Source organism: Cetorhinus maximus, chromosome 32 (assembly GCF_964194155.1).
Source record: "Cetorhinus maximus chromosome 32, sCetMax3.hap1.1, whole genome shotgun sequence".
NCBI classification, from domain to species: domain Eukaryota; kingdom Metazoa; phylum Chordata; class Chondrichthyes; order Lamniformes; family Cetorhinidae; genus Cetorhinus; species Cetorhinus maximus.
The window spans coordinates 3,471,383-3,488,498 of NC_135910.1; the positions used below are offsets into that span (position 1 = coordinate 3,471,383).

The following is a 17,116-nucleotide window of genomic DNA, read 5'->3' on the forward strand; positions in this document are numbered from 1 at the left end:
ACTTTAAAACAAAGCACAAGTTCAGGACATGTTGGAAAACCCAGTAGTGGAAAATAAGTGAATTAACATTTGTAAACAGTCCCTAGGTTGATACTGCCGTTGTTTTTCTATCCACGGCTACCATAGTTACGAGGCTGGTGAATGTTAGTCCTCATTATGATCAAAGCAGCTGAGGAAGTTTTGTTGCACAAAAAGACAATAAGAGGAGGGAAGTTGACTTTATTTTTCTCCAGACAGCCACAACAACAAGAAATCCAAGAAAGCTGGTCTCCATCTTACGCAATTTCAGAACAAGTCATTTACAGATCACTGGAAGTACAACAGAATACCACTTCAGATTGATCATGTCCCAACTACTTTTGGTAGTGGGAAAGGAGGAGATTGCAAGGGCTGGGGGACAGGAGTGCGTCAAATGTGTGCCCACTGTAGCTCTGAAAATCAGTTAAACATGCCAGTCACTGAAAAATTCTACCACTGAAAAAAATCTACAACTGCTGGGAGGGAAAAATTTACTGAACTTCCATGTTTTTCCCCCTTGGTTAAGTTCACTACCAGCAAGTGGTTTGGGCTATCCTAAACCAACCAGAAGAGACCATCCCTAGTCAACTACTGAAATTTTATTCTGTATATTTAATGCTTTGGTAACTGATTTTGGTTATGCATTCGCACCCAGGTTATATGTGGGGGTCAGAATATAAAATATATGTTATTCAGCCACGAACATCACAGCAAAAATCAGTACAAGAACTGGAGCCTTAGAAGATTGGAGCTGATTTGTATGAAAATTTTCCAGAGCACGTAGAGATTTTTATTTCAGTGCAGGCATTTGGGATGTGTTAACTACTGGATACTTGGTCCCCTAAATACCAATTCAAAAAAAAGGTGTCTACAAAATGACAGTCCTTTCCACAGTTGTTTGATGTTTATCATTTAACTCTTAGCTATAGAAGCTAAGATAGGGAACTTGAACATGCTAGCATCATTGTTTAATGCCTGTTCCAGCTGAAGCAGCGTTTACAGCCAAGATTACTGTCGCTTTCTCAAATGACTTGCACATACAGTTCTTGCAGTGCTGATTATGCCCATGGTTTTAAAAGGAAATGCAATGTAGGGTACATTGCTAGAGTTTGGGTTAGAATGATATGCGCTCTGGAAAATACTGGTGGAAAGAAAATGTAATGCAAGGACAGCCAGTATCAGTCAACTCAGGACTGGGAAGAATAGTTTGAGGTATTCCACCTTGGGTATCATTCCTAATACTGGACTCCAAAAATGACTGTTCAGATTACAGTATAGAATGTTAAGTGGTAGTGCAGGAACTGACCTAACATCTGTCTGATTAAAAAAGGTGCTACCTATTAGAGTACAGCAAGTTTTAATATTTAAACATTTTAACTAGAATGCATTCGTGATTAAATAGTATTCATAACAAGACAAATGTAGTGAAAGCAAGGGTCAAAACCAACAAGGGCTAGAAAGGGAAAAAAAAAGGTTCCCAAAACACAGGCCATTCGTTGCTAATCTGGTTAAATCTGTGCAATAAGTGATCAGAACTACATGCAAATCCCCAAAAAATTGAATTCTTTTGCCCTTTTACAAATGGAGTAAAAGATTTGGCCTTAGGCTTGAAATTCAAGGGTCTGTCATCACAGGAAAATCAACCTGGAGCTGCAATTTTAAAAACACTTTAAAAGCAAAATCAGATATTTACTAATAAACTCAATCATAACAGCCAACTAAAGCGATCAATACTCTAGAAACACGTGCATAAAGTGTAGTTTCTGAAAGTGGTTTAAAAGATGACTACAGAGCATGTGATTGAGTAATAATGTGATTAAACGTGAAGTGGTCAGTTCACTGACCCAAGGCTGTGGTCAAGCCCCAGAATGGTTGGCTTATATCAGAAACTAAAAATACACACACACACACAAAAAAAATCACATGCATAATCTGTAAGGACTCATGCACTTCAGTGCCCTGTTAAAGAGCTTCAGAATTCAAGTTCCCAAACTAAAATCAAACCAGGATGTTAATTTGGGATGGAGGCTTAGCCCTTGTATAAACCTCATACAAAAACAATGCAATTGAGGGCTTCAAATAGTCTGCTTGCTAAAGAAACAAAAAAAGGTCATCATACTAGATAAAGCTTGGAAATGACAATTAAAAAAAAGTGATGGCATTGGACAAGTGAATGTGAAGTATATGTGTGTGTAAAATGCCAAGAGCAAAAATGGAGACCTCTTCTGCAGAAAGAAAAAAAGATTGCACAAGTGTCCTGACGTATAACAAACAGCACAGGTTGCAGCAATTGGAAATACTAATTCCGAGCATCAAATTTTCAGTTGCATTTAAAGCAAATTTGCTGTTTTGATTGAAATAAAGGCAGCACATGAGGGCTTGGGGGGGGAAAAAACAACACTTAACCAATCCCATACAACAAGGACTGACCAGCCAAACTACTTGTGCTTCCAGTGTTTACAAGATTTACACTTACCAAGCAAAGCAGCATATTGCCACACAAGGAATTAATTCATCTGCACGAGTGCAGAACTAGAGATGCTCAAGACAGAAAGGGGGTATTGGGAGGGGTGGAGAATGCAGAGCCTCAACCAAAAGAAAAAAAATCACTTAACATGTCAGCTGCCCAAAAATCAATACATTTAATTAGTTACCTTGTGGTTTTAAAAAAAGTGTTGGGTATACATTATTGTAGCTTTATTTATGGCCCAGATAAATTCTGAGTACTGAAAGCTACTTTATATAACCAGTAATGCTCATAGTAACTGATTCTAGGTGTGCAGACAACTGTTGTGCAAGGCCATATCTATGCAGATGAACAGTTTCTTTTTGCATGAGTTAGGATGTTTAAGCCTATGATTTGCATTAGAATGTGCACTGGGCAACTATCTCCCCAGTGTTCAGAACTTACAAATTAGATTCTTGCACCATTTCACTTCTGCACAAAAGCTTGTCCTTCAGGAGGACTAAAGTTCAATAATCCCTTCACAAATGCAAGGAAATGCTCATTCCAACAACAATTCTGGCCATTATAGGGCACACAGGACGGTGTTCTAATCATTGACTAACCCATCTGGGCAGAAATACCTAAACAATTTTACATTCAGAGGTAATACCAATTCCACTTTGGGCTGTTAATTGAAATTCAAATTAAACAGTAAAGATCAGGACAAGCTTGGTCAATTAGTTTAGTTTTGAGGTCCAATGGCTGAAGCAAATTAAACTATGAAAGCCACGCAAACCAACTGGGCTGTTATCCACTGATGGCCTTCAAGAAATTGCATCAATTAGTTATTTTCAACCAGTTTTCCAGCATACAGCTATCAAGCAGAGCAAACACTCAAAGATATCCATTCATCTCCTTAATACTGGTTATTTCACAAACTTAATCACATGCTGTTAAATCACATTCAGCCCATGGTATCCAAGTGCAACTCATTTTAGTGCTTATTCAAGCTCACACAGCACTTGGTCCACTTGCCAATTCAGTCTGTTGCTTTTGTCTGCACAATGTACTCAAATTGTGGTCAATTATATTTAGTCTACAAGATCATATAACCCAGATGAGCTTCAAAATGCATCTTGGACAACCAATGAACAGTGAATATTTTTAGGTTTACCATCTCACTCTAACCCTAAAAAAGGGGTCAAAAATCAACAAGATTAGTGATATCAGGGAATGGGCAGACTAAATGCATTGGACATCCAAATTGGAGTAAATAGAGTCAGAGGGGGACAGTGCTTATTCAATCGACTGGCAACCACTCAAATGTCAAGGTCAGCTTGGTGCAGCATGTACTGCCTGGCTACTCCCATTAACAATGAGTGTCAACCTAATAGTGTAGGGTTTCAACAGTTGATAGTATGCAGCCAAAACAAAAGTATTGAAAATTGAGGTTCAACAATTAGAGCAAGACTAGAAATTTAAGTGGGCAAGGGTAAAATTTCAGACTTCAGTTTAAGTTTTAAATCAGATTCCATTCTATATTAAATAAGGGTAGTTAGAAAAGGTTAAGGAGATACTTTACTAGAACTTCCAAGGTTTGATCAATTTAAGAAAGGTTTTACAAATTGTGACTTCCTTCACCCAACTCCACCATTCCCAATAAAGAGATGGAGTAAATATTATTGCTAATGCAATATTTATAGTGTAGCTGAACCATAAACCCAGCTTTCAGATGCTCTAGTTAGTTTTGACCCCAATGCAACACAAAAAACCTTTGTGGAGGTGGGAGGTGGGAGGGTGGAGGAGTGGTGTTGGAGACAGAAAAAAAAGTGATAAGAAATGGACCATTACAAAATATCTTACAATCCAAGTGTTTCAAGCAGCAGTACACAAGACCTTTCAAGACAAAAGTTAACTGTATGAAGACAATTTTTCCTGGAGTTTCCAATTGGTTCTCAAGTCTATTTGGGCAGAAAAGGGTCTGCCAAAAAAATTGTCACAAATCAACAGGCCATTATGTTAAAACCATTATTGGTCAGGAGACGAATGCTGTAGAAGTTTAAATGTACTGTGCAACAGGAACAGGTCTGTCTCTGCTGGACTCATGCCCTTAGCAGCAGCCACCTCCACCACTGCCTTGCTTTAATGGAGTGCTCTGGATTCGGATATTCGATTTTTCATCATTGTGTGTAGGACCTGTGCCCATACGGTTCTTGATCTCTGCAGCCATTGTCACAAATGCCTGTTCAACGTTGGTGGCATTTTTTGCACTGGTTTCCAAGAATGGAATTTGGAGAGAGTCAGCATACTCCTACGAGAGGATGGTACAAGAGCATTAGTCGAGCGCCACCTTTAGATGGCCACCCCAGAGCTTATTCAAATCACAAGTATGGTCCAAAATCTACAACACTTGTTGACTCTTACAATGGAGAACTTGAGCAGTCAGGTCCTAGGTAATCAAACGGAACTAGTGCTTTTGATTTAGTCAGTACCATTGTCTAGCCTAAAGTTATGTACTGCAAGCAGAAATCGGAATTCTGCGTTTTTAGTTGTGATTAATTGCAATTTCAGTGCTCTACGTATTAAGCTCTTCACCCTTCATGATCAGTTAGAGTTATTGCATTCAAGAGCATGAGAGTTAGCAGCATAATTACTGCCAAACAACTTTTTGCCCCAACATTTTAGATTTACAAGTGAGAGGAGTCTAATTTTCAGAAGATAAGAGATTTACAGTTTTCACTGATTTCTTCACATTTGTCGCCAGGTTTATTTGGCTTTTTTTAACATTAATTTACACTTCCTGGTTTTAGGGGCTGGTATCTCAGCAGGGGAAGAAATGGGTTCTTTAACCATACTGGACCATACACACCAGATAAGAGCAAGCTTCCGCTCATTTCCACAAAACAAACTGTTAACACCATTTCGACATCAATGACAAAAATAAAAAAAAAAGGTCAATAGATGCCGAGCACACTCTGCTCCCATGAACGTGGATCTTTTGTTAGGAGAAAATTTGCCCATTAAGTTTAGCAGAGCTCCATAAGAAGAGACTCGAGTCTATTCAGGGGGAGCAGCGAAGCTCAACTCCACAGACCCAGGGAAGTGGGAGATTTGATTTGTTGTTTGTGGAGTTAATCTCAAATGGCAGAAAATGATTACTGGCTTCAGGATTGGGGTAGAAAGTTGCCAAATTCAACAGCAAGTTTGAAACAGAATACTTGGCTTGCATTTTTGTAATACTGGTCAAAAAAAGGTAGACAATTACATCTATTGTTGCAAAATCTGGCCTGTGGCATATCCAGCACCAGTTATGGTGTCCAGTAACAACGGGGCATTAGTGATTCTAATTTAATTCTTTGCTGCTCAGTTTAAAAACCCTTAGTCGTCTTAGGAGCAAGACATCAACTCATTGCATTGAAAAAATACCTTCAATATCCCACCTGTAATTTTTAATGATTTAGAACAGAATCAACTAGAATTTAATTTATTTTACAACAAATCTAGGGCAGACTGAGGCACCCCACTCACCCCCCAAACAAACAAGTTTGTTCAGAAGTGGTCACAAGAAAATTTATGCATGCTTTTATAAATTACCATCCCTTAGTAGCAATCTTTGCCAAGTGAGTGTTTGTTACATTAGTCACTACCACAATTCTCTATGTTACCTGCTACCTGGAAATAAACCAAGTATTTTTGAATTCCCCACACAGCCAACTATTCACCACTAGGAATTGGACACTTTTTCCCCTCATTTCAGTGCAAATCTAAGGTAAAGCTAAAACAAAAACAGAAAATGCTGGAAAAACCCAACAGGTCCAGCAGCATCTGTTAACATTCGAGTCCGTGTGGCCCTTCTTCGGAGCTCTGAAGGGTCAGACGGACTAGAAATGTTAACTGTTTCTCTCTCTCTCCACAGAATGTTTTTCCAGCATTTTGTTCGTTTCAGATTTCCAGCGTCCACAGTATTTTGCTTTTACGTTAAAAAGGTAAAGCTAACTCTGGATAGCTTGAAGGGACTAGGACTTCCTATGTTACAAGTCAAACTGGCTGCTTGTGCCAGAATGGGTATGGGCAAGGAGCAGGAGTAGGCCATTCAGCCCCTCAAGTCTGCTCCACCAATAAACAAAATCATGGCTGATCTGATAGTAACCTGAAATCTGTATCCTACCTACTGCCAATAACCTATCACCCCCCCCCTTACTTACCAAGAATCTATCCACCTTGGCTTTAAAAATATTCAAAGGCTCTGCTCCCACCACCTTTTCAGGAAGAGAGTGTTCCAAACACACAATCCTGAGTGAAAAAAATTTGCCTCATTGGTTTTAAAATGGGTGACCCCTTATTCTTTCAAGAGTGACTCCTAATTCCAGATTGCACATTACTTTAACGCCAGTGCTGCACCCCAGTCAGATCAACAGTTTAATTTTCGGATTCCGATTTGAAAGGACATGCACAAAGAATCAGACACACTGACCATAGTCACAGAAGCAGACAGGGCTGGTTCTGCTGCACAAGGATTGTGCAGACACCAACTTTCCCCCACTTAATACTTGTTTCCCACCTCATCTTCAACCAACATGCATTTCCATTGTAAAAGCTTTCTCTGCTAGAAGGCAGGCTTGGGTTCTCATGTGGAGGTGGTGGCGGGGGGGGGGAAAGGGGGGATAGCATTTATGCTCAAACAGGTAAATCACTGAATGGCCAGAGCAAAATCAATTTCTGGTCTCTGGAATTAGAAGTGAGTTAGCTTTTGGATTGTATGTAAAATCATAATTTTGAAGCATTCTTTATTGTAAGTGATCAAGAACTAAACAGTTGATAAATATTCTACAAAACCAATGAAATCTTGCATTTGCGCCAAGTGATTACAAAGCACCAAACCACTCAGACAATTGAGGCAATTTACATACCTTAGCTGTAGTATAATCCACTACCTTTTTAGTAGTCAAGTCACATTTGTTTCCTACTAGTAATTTGTTCACATTCTCACTGGCATAGCGAGCTATTTCCTCCAACCACTGCTTAACATTATTGAAAGAATCCTGCAAAAAAGTGGGAAGAGGGCAAAAACAAAAAAGGTTGAAAGTTTAGCCAGGTATGACATTATCACAATAGCAGCAACAAGTACAAGTCAGCTATAGTGCAAGCAGCTCATAACTTTCAGGATGTTAGCATGTTCTATCCTGATGGTTTTAGCGGTAGGCAATGTTGGCATTAGACACATCACATCACTAAGCGATCCCTACTAGGGAAACACCAGTGGGCTAGTAAATACATGTTACAAAACTTCATTTCTCTTGATAAAGGGAAGACAAGTGCTGGCCTAATAGAGACCTTTTTATATTAAAAACAAAATGAAGGTTTTGCAAATAGAGGTCATCAATACAAGATAGTTCCTGAGAAACCAAATAGAACTCAAAGGAACGAAAACAGTCGGAGTGGTAACAGCAAATAGCACCGAGGTATTTAAGGGGAAGGCAAGATAATCATAGAAAAAGGCAATACCAATTGCTGGATTAGGGAGGAGGATAAAAAGGAGGCTCAAATGGAGCCTAAACACTGGCCTGGCCTTACTGGATATTCTATATAAAAATCAAAGCCACAATTTTACAGAACCATTGACAAATAAACAAATGCATCAGGTGAAAAGGTTTTGGTAACTTGTCAGCAACTTGAGATGCTCAAGTCATTAACAGTCATATATTGTCCTTACTGGTCTAGAGGGACCCGGGATTGGGATTGAAGGGTTAGAGTAAGGAAGGAATTTTTAAAAAATGATGATTTAAGACAAACAGGAGAAACTTAGGGTCGGGAACCTTTGCAATACACTAAAGTCAATTACTGGTATGGTCTTACATTTAATTAGTTTAATGGGCGACTAAAGGAAAGAGGGGCATGGAATTTGGATAATCATATTGATCGAAGAGAATAAATAAATATGAACATGGATTACTTTAGCAGAGCCCATTGTAATCTTTGTCCACATACTGCACAGCAATCAGCAACGTTTGGTACATTCTTTGTCCACAAGGCAAGGCCAACTAACCTTCCCAAAATCCACAAAGAGGACTGTCCTGGTAGACCAATCATGTCAGCCTGTTCCTGCCCCACAGAACTCATTTCTCATCTTGACTCCATTCTCTCCCCACCTATAACCACAATTCCTGATGCCCTACATCATAATTTCTAGTTCCCTGGCCCTAACCACTACATCTTCACCATGGACATCCAATCCCTCTACACCTCCATCCCCCACCAGGATGGTGTGAGGGCTCTCCACTTCTTTGGAGAGGCCTGAACAAATCACCATCCACCACTTGCCTCCATTTGGCTGAACTTGTCCTCTCACTGAACAGTTTCTCCTTCACTTCCTCCAAATAAAAGTTGTGGCTATGGGTACCTGCATGGGCCCAGTTATGCACATCTCTATGGAGTATGTGGAACATTCCTTGTTCCAGTCATACTCAGACACCCCTCCCACAAGATGACTTTCAGTGCCACCTCATGCTTTCATCTGGACCTGGGAAAAAAAAATGTTTTGCTTCCAGTTTCCACCCCTCCATCACTTTCATATGGTCCATCTGACATCCCTGAATCTCCATTTCTGGAGACACTGTCCACCAATATTCATTACAAGCCCACCAACTCCCATAAGACATAGGAGCAGAAATTAGGCCATTCGGCCCATCGAGTCTGCTCTGCCATTCAATCATGGCTGATAAGTTTCTCAACCCCATTCTCCCGCCTTCTCCCCGTAACCTTTGATCCCCTTACCAATCAAAAACCTATCTATCTCGGTCTTAAATACACTCAATGACCTGGCCTCCACAGCCTTCTGTGGCAATGAATTCCATAGATTCACCACTCTCTGGCTAAAGAAGTTTCTCCTCATCTCTGTTCTAAAAGGTCTTCCCTTTACTCTGAGGCTGTGCCCTCGGGTCCTAGTCTCTCCTACTAATGGAAACATCTTCCCCACGTCCACTCTATCCAGGCCTTTCAGTATTCTGTAAGTTTCAATCAGATCCCCCCTCATCCTTCTAAACTCCATCGAGTATAGACCCAGAGTCATCAAACATTCCTCATATGCTAAGCCTTTCATTCCTGAGATCGTTCTCGTGAACCTCCTCTGGGCCCTCTCCAGGGCCAGCACATCCTTCCTGAGATACGGGGCCCAAAATTACTCAATATTCTAAATGTGGTCTGACCAGAGCCTTGTGAAGCCTCAGCAGCACATTCCTGCTTTTATATTCTAGTCCTCTCAAAATAAATGCCAACATTGCATTTGCCTTCCTAACTACCAACTCAAACTGCAAGTTAACCTTAAGAGAATCCTGGACTAGGACTCCCAAGTCCCTTTGCACTCCAGATTTCTGAATTCTCTCCCCATTTAGAAAATAGTCTATGCCTCTATTCTTTCTACCAAATTGCATGACCTCACACTTCCCCACATTATATTCCATCTGCCACTTCTTTGCCCATTCACCTAACCTGTCCAAATCCTTCTGCAGCCTCCCTGCCTCAATACTACCTGTCCCTCCACTTATCTTTGTATCATCTGCAAACTTAGCCAGAATGCCCTCAGTTCCTTCATCTAGATCATTAATGTATAAAGTGATGAGGTGTTGAGGGTGATGGAGTGGACCAGGGTGTCCTGGAGGGAACAGTCCTTACAGAATGCTGATGTGGGGTGAGGGGAAGATGTTTGGTAGTGGCATCATGCTGGGGTTGGTGGAAATGGTGGAGGATGATCCTTTGAATGCAGAGGCTGGCGGAGTAAAAAAAGTGAGGACAAGGGGGACACCATGGTTCTGGGAGGGCGGGGAAAGTGAGGGAAGAGGTGCAGGAGATGGGTCAGGCACAGTTGAGGGCCCTGTCAACAACAGTGGGTGGGAATCCTTCACCCACAATAGCGCCATCTGTTACTTGTCAAAGAACATGGAACAGAGTGCTTACCTTGTTCTGTTATCACATTCTGCTTTCTTACCTTTAGACCTTATCACTACCATTAACACTTTTTCCATGACATTTTTGTCAATCTTCGCCCTCACTGATCACTGGCCTTCACAGCTACCTTGACTGCAGCTTCTCACTGCTTCCTGCAAGGACTCCATCCCATTCTCAGTTCCTTTGCCTCTGTAGCATCTGTTCAGATGTCACCTTCGAAAACTGCACTTGACATGTCTTCCTTCAAGTTTCCTACCCACTGTGGTTGACAGGGCCCTCAACTGTGCCTGACCCATCTCCTGTACCTCTTCCCTCACTTTCCCCTCCCTCCCAGAACCATGGTGTCCCCCTTGTCCTCACTTTTCACCCCGCCAGCCTCTGCATTCAAAGGATCATCCTCCACCATTTCCACCAACCCCAGCATGATGCCACTACCAAACATCTTCCCCTCACCCCACATCAGCATTCTGTAAGAACTGTTCCCTCCAGGACACCCTGGTCCACTCCATCACCCTCAACACCTCATCTCCTTCCCATGCAATCACAGAAGGTGCAACACCTGCCCCTTTACCTCCTCACTGTCCAAGGGCCCAAACACTCCTTTCAGGTAAAGCAGCATTTCACTTTCACCTCCTTTAATGTGGTCTAATGCATTCACTGCTCCCAATGTGGTCTCCTCTATATCAGAGAGGCCAAATGCAGACAGGGTGACCAATTTGCAGAACACCTTCGGTCTGTTCACAAGCATGACCAGACCTTCCTGTCGCTTGCCATTTCAACACTCCAACCTGCTCTCATGCCCACATGCCTGTCCTTGGCCTGCTGCAATGTTTCAGTGAAGCTCAACGCAAACTGGAGAATAGCACCTCATCCTCCATTAGGCACTTTCCAGCCTTGACATTGAGTTCAACAGCTTCAGACCATGAACTCTCCATCTTCACCCCTTTAGTCCACTTATTTTTAATTTACTCATTGTTTATCCCTTTTTCCATCCTTCACCCCCAATAGGGCCATCTGTTACTTGTCAAAGAACATGGAACAGAGTGCTTACCCTTGTTCTGTTATCACATTCTGCTTCCTTACCTTTAGACCTTACCACTACCATTAACACTTTTTCCATGACATTTTTGTCAATCTTAGCCCTCACTGATCACTGACCTTCAATTCAACTTCATCTGCTTCACTCCCACCCTCCCTGCACCCCCCTTAAGCAGTGGAAATTTCCACTACATTTCTACTTCTATTTACTCCTGAAGGTCATACAGACTCGAAACATTAGCAGTTTCTCCCTCCAGATGCTGTCGGACCTGAGTTTTTCCAGCATTGTTTTTATTTATGGTTAATTACGGTCTTGACTGTCATCCTGAGCAAAGAGCAGGAATCAAATCTGGGACTCAGGATCAGGACTAAAAACAAGGCAACACTTACAATAATGACTGGAGCCTCTGAGCAGGATTTGCATTGAGATTTTACTTCTGCATTAAGCACTATTCAATAACGGAATGGATAATGTATGCGTGCAGACAGTTAAAATGTAGATGGACTAAAAGATGGCAGCAACTATATTTTGTTCATTCTTGGCAATATAGTACCTCATTAGGTTATTTCATGTGGCAGTGTTTTGAAGGTTCATTAACTTCTAATTTACATTAGTTAGTAAGCATTAGCTCCCAAAAGGCAGTCTTCAGACATTGGTGGTTAATAAACAAAATGAGACTGTCCTCAAGTTGCTTCCTGAAAAAGCAGTGACCATCTGGTCTTGAGACTCTGCACTTGGGACAATTACAGTGACTGTTACAATGCCTGCCAAAGGCAACTGGCTTTTCTCCTACTCAATTTAAAAAAAAGTGCATCCATCATAAACTAGAGGATAGAATGGATATTACTACAGGGTAACATTCCTTCCCATTCCCTTAGAAGAATGCTGAATGGAAGCGATACAAATGCTCTTTCCATTCTCCACAGTGCCACACAAAAATGTAGATTTATGCCACTCATACCTGATCTGTAACATCATACACAATAATAATCCCATGTGCTCCTCTGTAGTAACTGGAAGTGATGGTCCTGAACCGTTCCTGTCCTGCTGTATCCCACTGAAGAGAAACACCACATGTTAAATCACATTAAATGACAGCTCAAGTTAATAAACTCTCGAACTGAAATCAGATGGTTTATTAGTGCAGCAACAGCATTAGTGTTTCAGAAGTAGTTGTACAAATAACGCATTGAATAGATGACCAAGGGGAAAATGAAGCTGATTTTCATGATATCATCCTAGGAATACCAAATTCAAGTCCAAAATGTACATTAGACATTCCCACCTGCCCCTCCCTATATGCAATAGACTTAACTAAACCACTCCTTGGCCCTTATATATACCCTCATCATGATCATTCCCTCGTTATGTCCTCCATCTTCATTCCCTGAAGTACAATGGGTAAAACTAGTGAGTGCTTGGTACAGCAAGTCTCGATCTGTCTAGAGCACATTGACCTGCAAAGTCTGTTCAAAACCTCACTACTCCAGGGTTACCCTGGAGTGAGTGAGTCATTACAGCTGAGAAGGCAGCCAGAGCCCATGCCAGCTCCCTGCAGAACAATACAGTCAGTCCCATTCCTTCACTACCACCATAGCCCTGCAGTTTTTTTTTTACATTTCCTTCAAGTGCCCACCCAATTTCCTTTTGAAATCATTGATTCTGCTTCCATCACCCTTAGGGGCAGCAAGTTCCAGATCATACCACTCGTAAAAATTTACCCCAGCCCCTCCATTTCTTGTCCAAAACCGTAAATCCGTGTCCCCTGGTCCTTTTACCATCAGCTACTGGGAACAGCTTTTGCCTACCTTATCCAAACTGGTCATAACCTATAAAAACACCCCTCAACCTCCTTTGCTCCAAGAGAACAGCCCCAGCTTCTCCAACCTAACCTTTAAGTAAAATCTCACCATCAGTGATTATGTACATTCACTTGCAGGTCCCTCTGTTCCTACACACTTTAGAACTGTGCTATTAAGTCTACAGTGTCTCCCCATCTCTTCAGCCAATATGCATCACACCTCCATTCCCTATGTTACATTCCATTTGCCTGTGCATTCTACTTGTTTATATAACATAGCAGGTGATTTGAATCATCCTTGCTGTTTGCCACTCCAAGTTTGGCAAATTTTTCAAATCAGAACAGGTTCGAATCTGTATTCCAAGATCCAAATCATCTATATAATAATTGCAAAGTGAACCCAACACCCCTTGGGGAATATCATTGTCTACAATCCTCCAGTCTGAAAAACAACTACCATGACTGGCTTTGTCATTTAAGCTAATTTTTTATACAATTGGCCACTGACCCTCCTATTCCATAAGCCTCAAATTTTGTTAACCCAACCTTGTGGTATCTTGTCAAACAAAATCCATTTGGACAACATCTGCATTCCCAAAGAAACCTGTGCTGGCTATCCTTAACTCACTCAAACCAAGTGTCTGTTTATATTATTTTCCCCCAGTTAAGGATTCCAAAACCTTACCCACCACAGATGTTAGACACAGAAGGCCTATAGTTGCTAAGGCTGTCCACATTTGCCATGCTCCAATCCCCAGGAACTTCCCGGTATTAGGGAAGATTACAGCCAGCCCATTAACTCCACCCCCAATTCCTTTGGCACCCTAGGCTGCAAGCCATCCAGGTCAGGCAATTTATCTAACCTTAAGCAAAGCCAGCATCTCCTCCCTTTTAATTGTCACCCTATTTAATTGCTTCTACTATGCTAGATAATCCAGCCACACTCCCCAATTGTATAAAAACTAGTTTAAATGACAAAGCAGCAAGTCATGATAGTTCTGTTGAAGGGTCATGTGGACTCGAAACGTCGACTATTTTCTTCTCCACCGATGCTGCCAGACCTGCTGAGTTTTTCCAGGTAATTCTGTTTTTGTTTAAGTCATGATAGCTGGTGTTTTTCAGACTGGAGGGTTGTAGACAGTGATATTCCCCAAGGGGTGTTAGGTTCACTATTTTTTGCAATTATATAAATTAACCAACCACCCCCCTCCCCACCATCCTCAAGGGCTCATGGATTTGTCACCAAGTTGGAGACCATCTATTGGGTTGTCTCGGCTACATTCCCATTCTACCCCTTATTCCAAACTGTTTGACCAAGTGTTCACCTTGTCCTCAAGACAAAATGTAATTCAAACAAATATGTTCCTTTCCCAATAGTCACAGGCCCTGGTCTGCCAATTTGAAAGACACCGAGTCAATTGAAGAATTTAACAGTTAATACATTTATGCAGCTGAACAATTAGCCCAAACGTCCAGGAGGGAGTTTTTCTAAACTGTTACTTCAGGACTGATATTTCAGGTTGGTCTTTTCACCTTCCCCACATACATTTCTGACACCAGCACAGTCCTGCATAACCTGTTCCTTAAATTTAAAAACATCTCCTTGGTTTGTCCTGTTCTAGAGATAATCCCAACCAGCCTAAGAAATACAAGTGTAAAAGGAGATGTCAAAAGCAGTTTCAGCTAGCGTTTCGTTTCTTCCTTGTAACTTTTTATAAGCTACATCAGTGGTCAGGCAGTCTGGGGTAGCAAACATAATCCTGTTACATGGGGATCCCTTCCCAGGGAGGTTGAACTGTAATAGCAGGCAAGAACCGGAGAATTGCTCCAATCTCCAAGGAAAGAATATAAACATGCTCGCCACCAAGAGGGAATCTTTGTATTTACTGACATAACTCCTGTTGCCTTGGAAAAAATGTTTGCTGCAGTGACACTTTGACAGTCTGAGCACCTCCTTGCTCCAAGTTCTAAGTGTTGATGTTTAGAAGGGTCCCCTGGAATCTGCTCCATCATGGGCAATGCTATAGTAGAATATAAAAATCTCTGCAATTGTGCTCCATTTTAAAATCTCTCCCTCCCAATTATTCTCTGCACAATGCAAGTGCCTGATTGAGATTTCTCCAGTCCAGACTCATTTGTCTCGATCAGCAGAAACATTCCAATCAGAATAAAGAGGTCTCATTCTTCCCCCAATGTACCCTCAGCATTTGAACAACCATGTAATAGTTCCGCTGCGTACTGTTACCCAACTCAAATGCAAACAGTTAGCAATCTACCCTATGAGCAGAGACACACACACACAAACAGGACACAAATATTCTTATACCTCCAGCCAAAGTAACCTCACCCACACTAGATCTCAAGACTGATTGGAAATTGGCAATTTCAGAATTCAAGTCTATGACTCAGTTTCTTCAAGCTCTATGGAGCGATTAAGTTTAGAGAACTAAACCTTTGACCTATGATACTGCCATCAGGTACAAATTAAGATTCACCACATCAAAACTTAGTACAAAGCAAATGAAATTGGTAACTTTTCCTTTAACAGCCATTAAAATTATGCAATTGCAGAATTTGGAAGCAGACAATAAAGTAGAATCTAGATTCTAGACACACTTACAATCTGTAGTTTAATGGTTTTGCCCTCTAGTTCTATGGTTCTGATTTTGAAGTCGACACCAATGGTACTGATGTAGCTTTCTGTGTATGTATCATCCTGGAAAAGAAACCAAATTAGTGATGGAAAGAGGGAGGGGCAGTGCCAACATCCAACTGCATCCTACCCATCAATAATCATTTCACTGCCTGAGAGATCAGGCAGAATCAAACTTGATTGATGACAATCTTTAATACATTTAAGTGGTTGCATTTCTGGATAGTACTCTAGGAGCCTGGGTGGATGAGCTGCAAGAGTTCAGAACCCTCTGGAATTTAATTTAGGGTACTTATATTTATGAAATATGAACCAGCATCAGTAATAGTGGCCATGAAACTACTGGATGTCATTATAAACCACCTGGTCCATTCTGGTGGATTTTTTAGGGCTGGGATTTGAGGGCTACGTTTTGGTTTTACAGGGCTCCTTGAAAGTAAGGCACATTGAAAAATTTAGATTAGAAACTGAACTGTTCTTGAAGCAGGAATGTGCAACTTGCTCCACCTCCTCAAGGTGGAGAAAGATTTGACATTGAGCAGGTGGTCAAGAAACCAACAATTAAACAGTTTCCCTTCATTACTCCCCACCCTCACGTGGCTGATATTAAAGCAAACTCAAGGCCTGGAAGGTTAGGCTCTTCTAGACTGCCAATTCTTTTAAAGACAGGTAACGACTTCAGATAAAGTTTGGATACAGACAGGTACTTGCATAGCAAGAAAAGCCCTAAAGGGAAGAAAAATCTCAAAATTAGAAAAATATGAAGGGAGGAAGAAAACCATTTGGAAAGGATTGAGTATTGTTCCAACAATAGTTTGCAAGCCAGGCCTGCTGGAGGTGGGGGCTACTTTATAAGGGAAAAAGATTTTTTTGGAAAGAAGTTGGGAAATCAAATACACTGCAAGTATGAAAGTAAGCAATGCCTTGTTACCCGTGACCCCCTTGCCCTGAAAGGCCTTCTCCCCAAAAAAGCCATCCAGATCCACTGATGGCAGTGCCAAGGTCTTAATTCTCTTACATTGAAATGGGGGAGGGCACATTGTAACTGGGAGGGGTGAGGACAGGACTGTTTTAGAAAACAAAAGAAAAGACCCCTCAGTGCACCTGCAGCTTCCAGAACAATCCCCCCAAAACAAAAAAGGATCAAAAAAAAAGTAATTCCAAAGGCACCAACTATTGACTGATACCAAGTTTGAGAATGTGTTCCAGAGATAA

The 17,116-nt window shown here is 41.3% G+C and overlaps 1 protein-coding gene across 1 annotated transcript in view; it reads right to left on the reverse strand.

Moving 5' to 3' along the window:
• Nucleotides 1-202: 202 nt before the first annotated feature.
• The window catches only part of LOC144671461 (ras-related protein ORAB-1-like), a 48,293-nt gene continuing 31,379 nt past the window's right edge, over nt 203-17,116 (reverse strand). Inside the window, exons 3-6 of the mRNA XM_078533388.1 lie at nt 15,869-15,964; nt 12,409-12,504; nt 7,375-7,506; nt 203-4,775 (exon numbers count right to left, since the gene is read on the reverse strand). Of these exons, the coding sequence (XP_078389514.1) occupies nt 4,575-4,775; nt 7,375-7,506; nt 12,409-12,504; nt 15,869-15,964 (525 nt within the window). The 3' untranslated portion in view covers nt 203-4,574. The remainder of the gene's footprint in view (nt 4,776-7,374; nt 7,507-12,408; nt 12,505-15,868; nt 15,965-17,116) is intronic.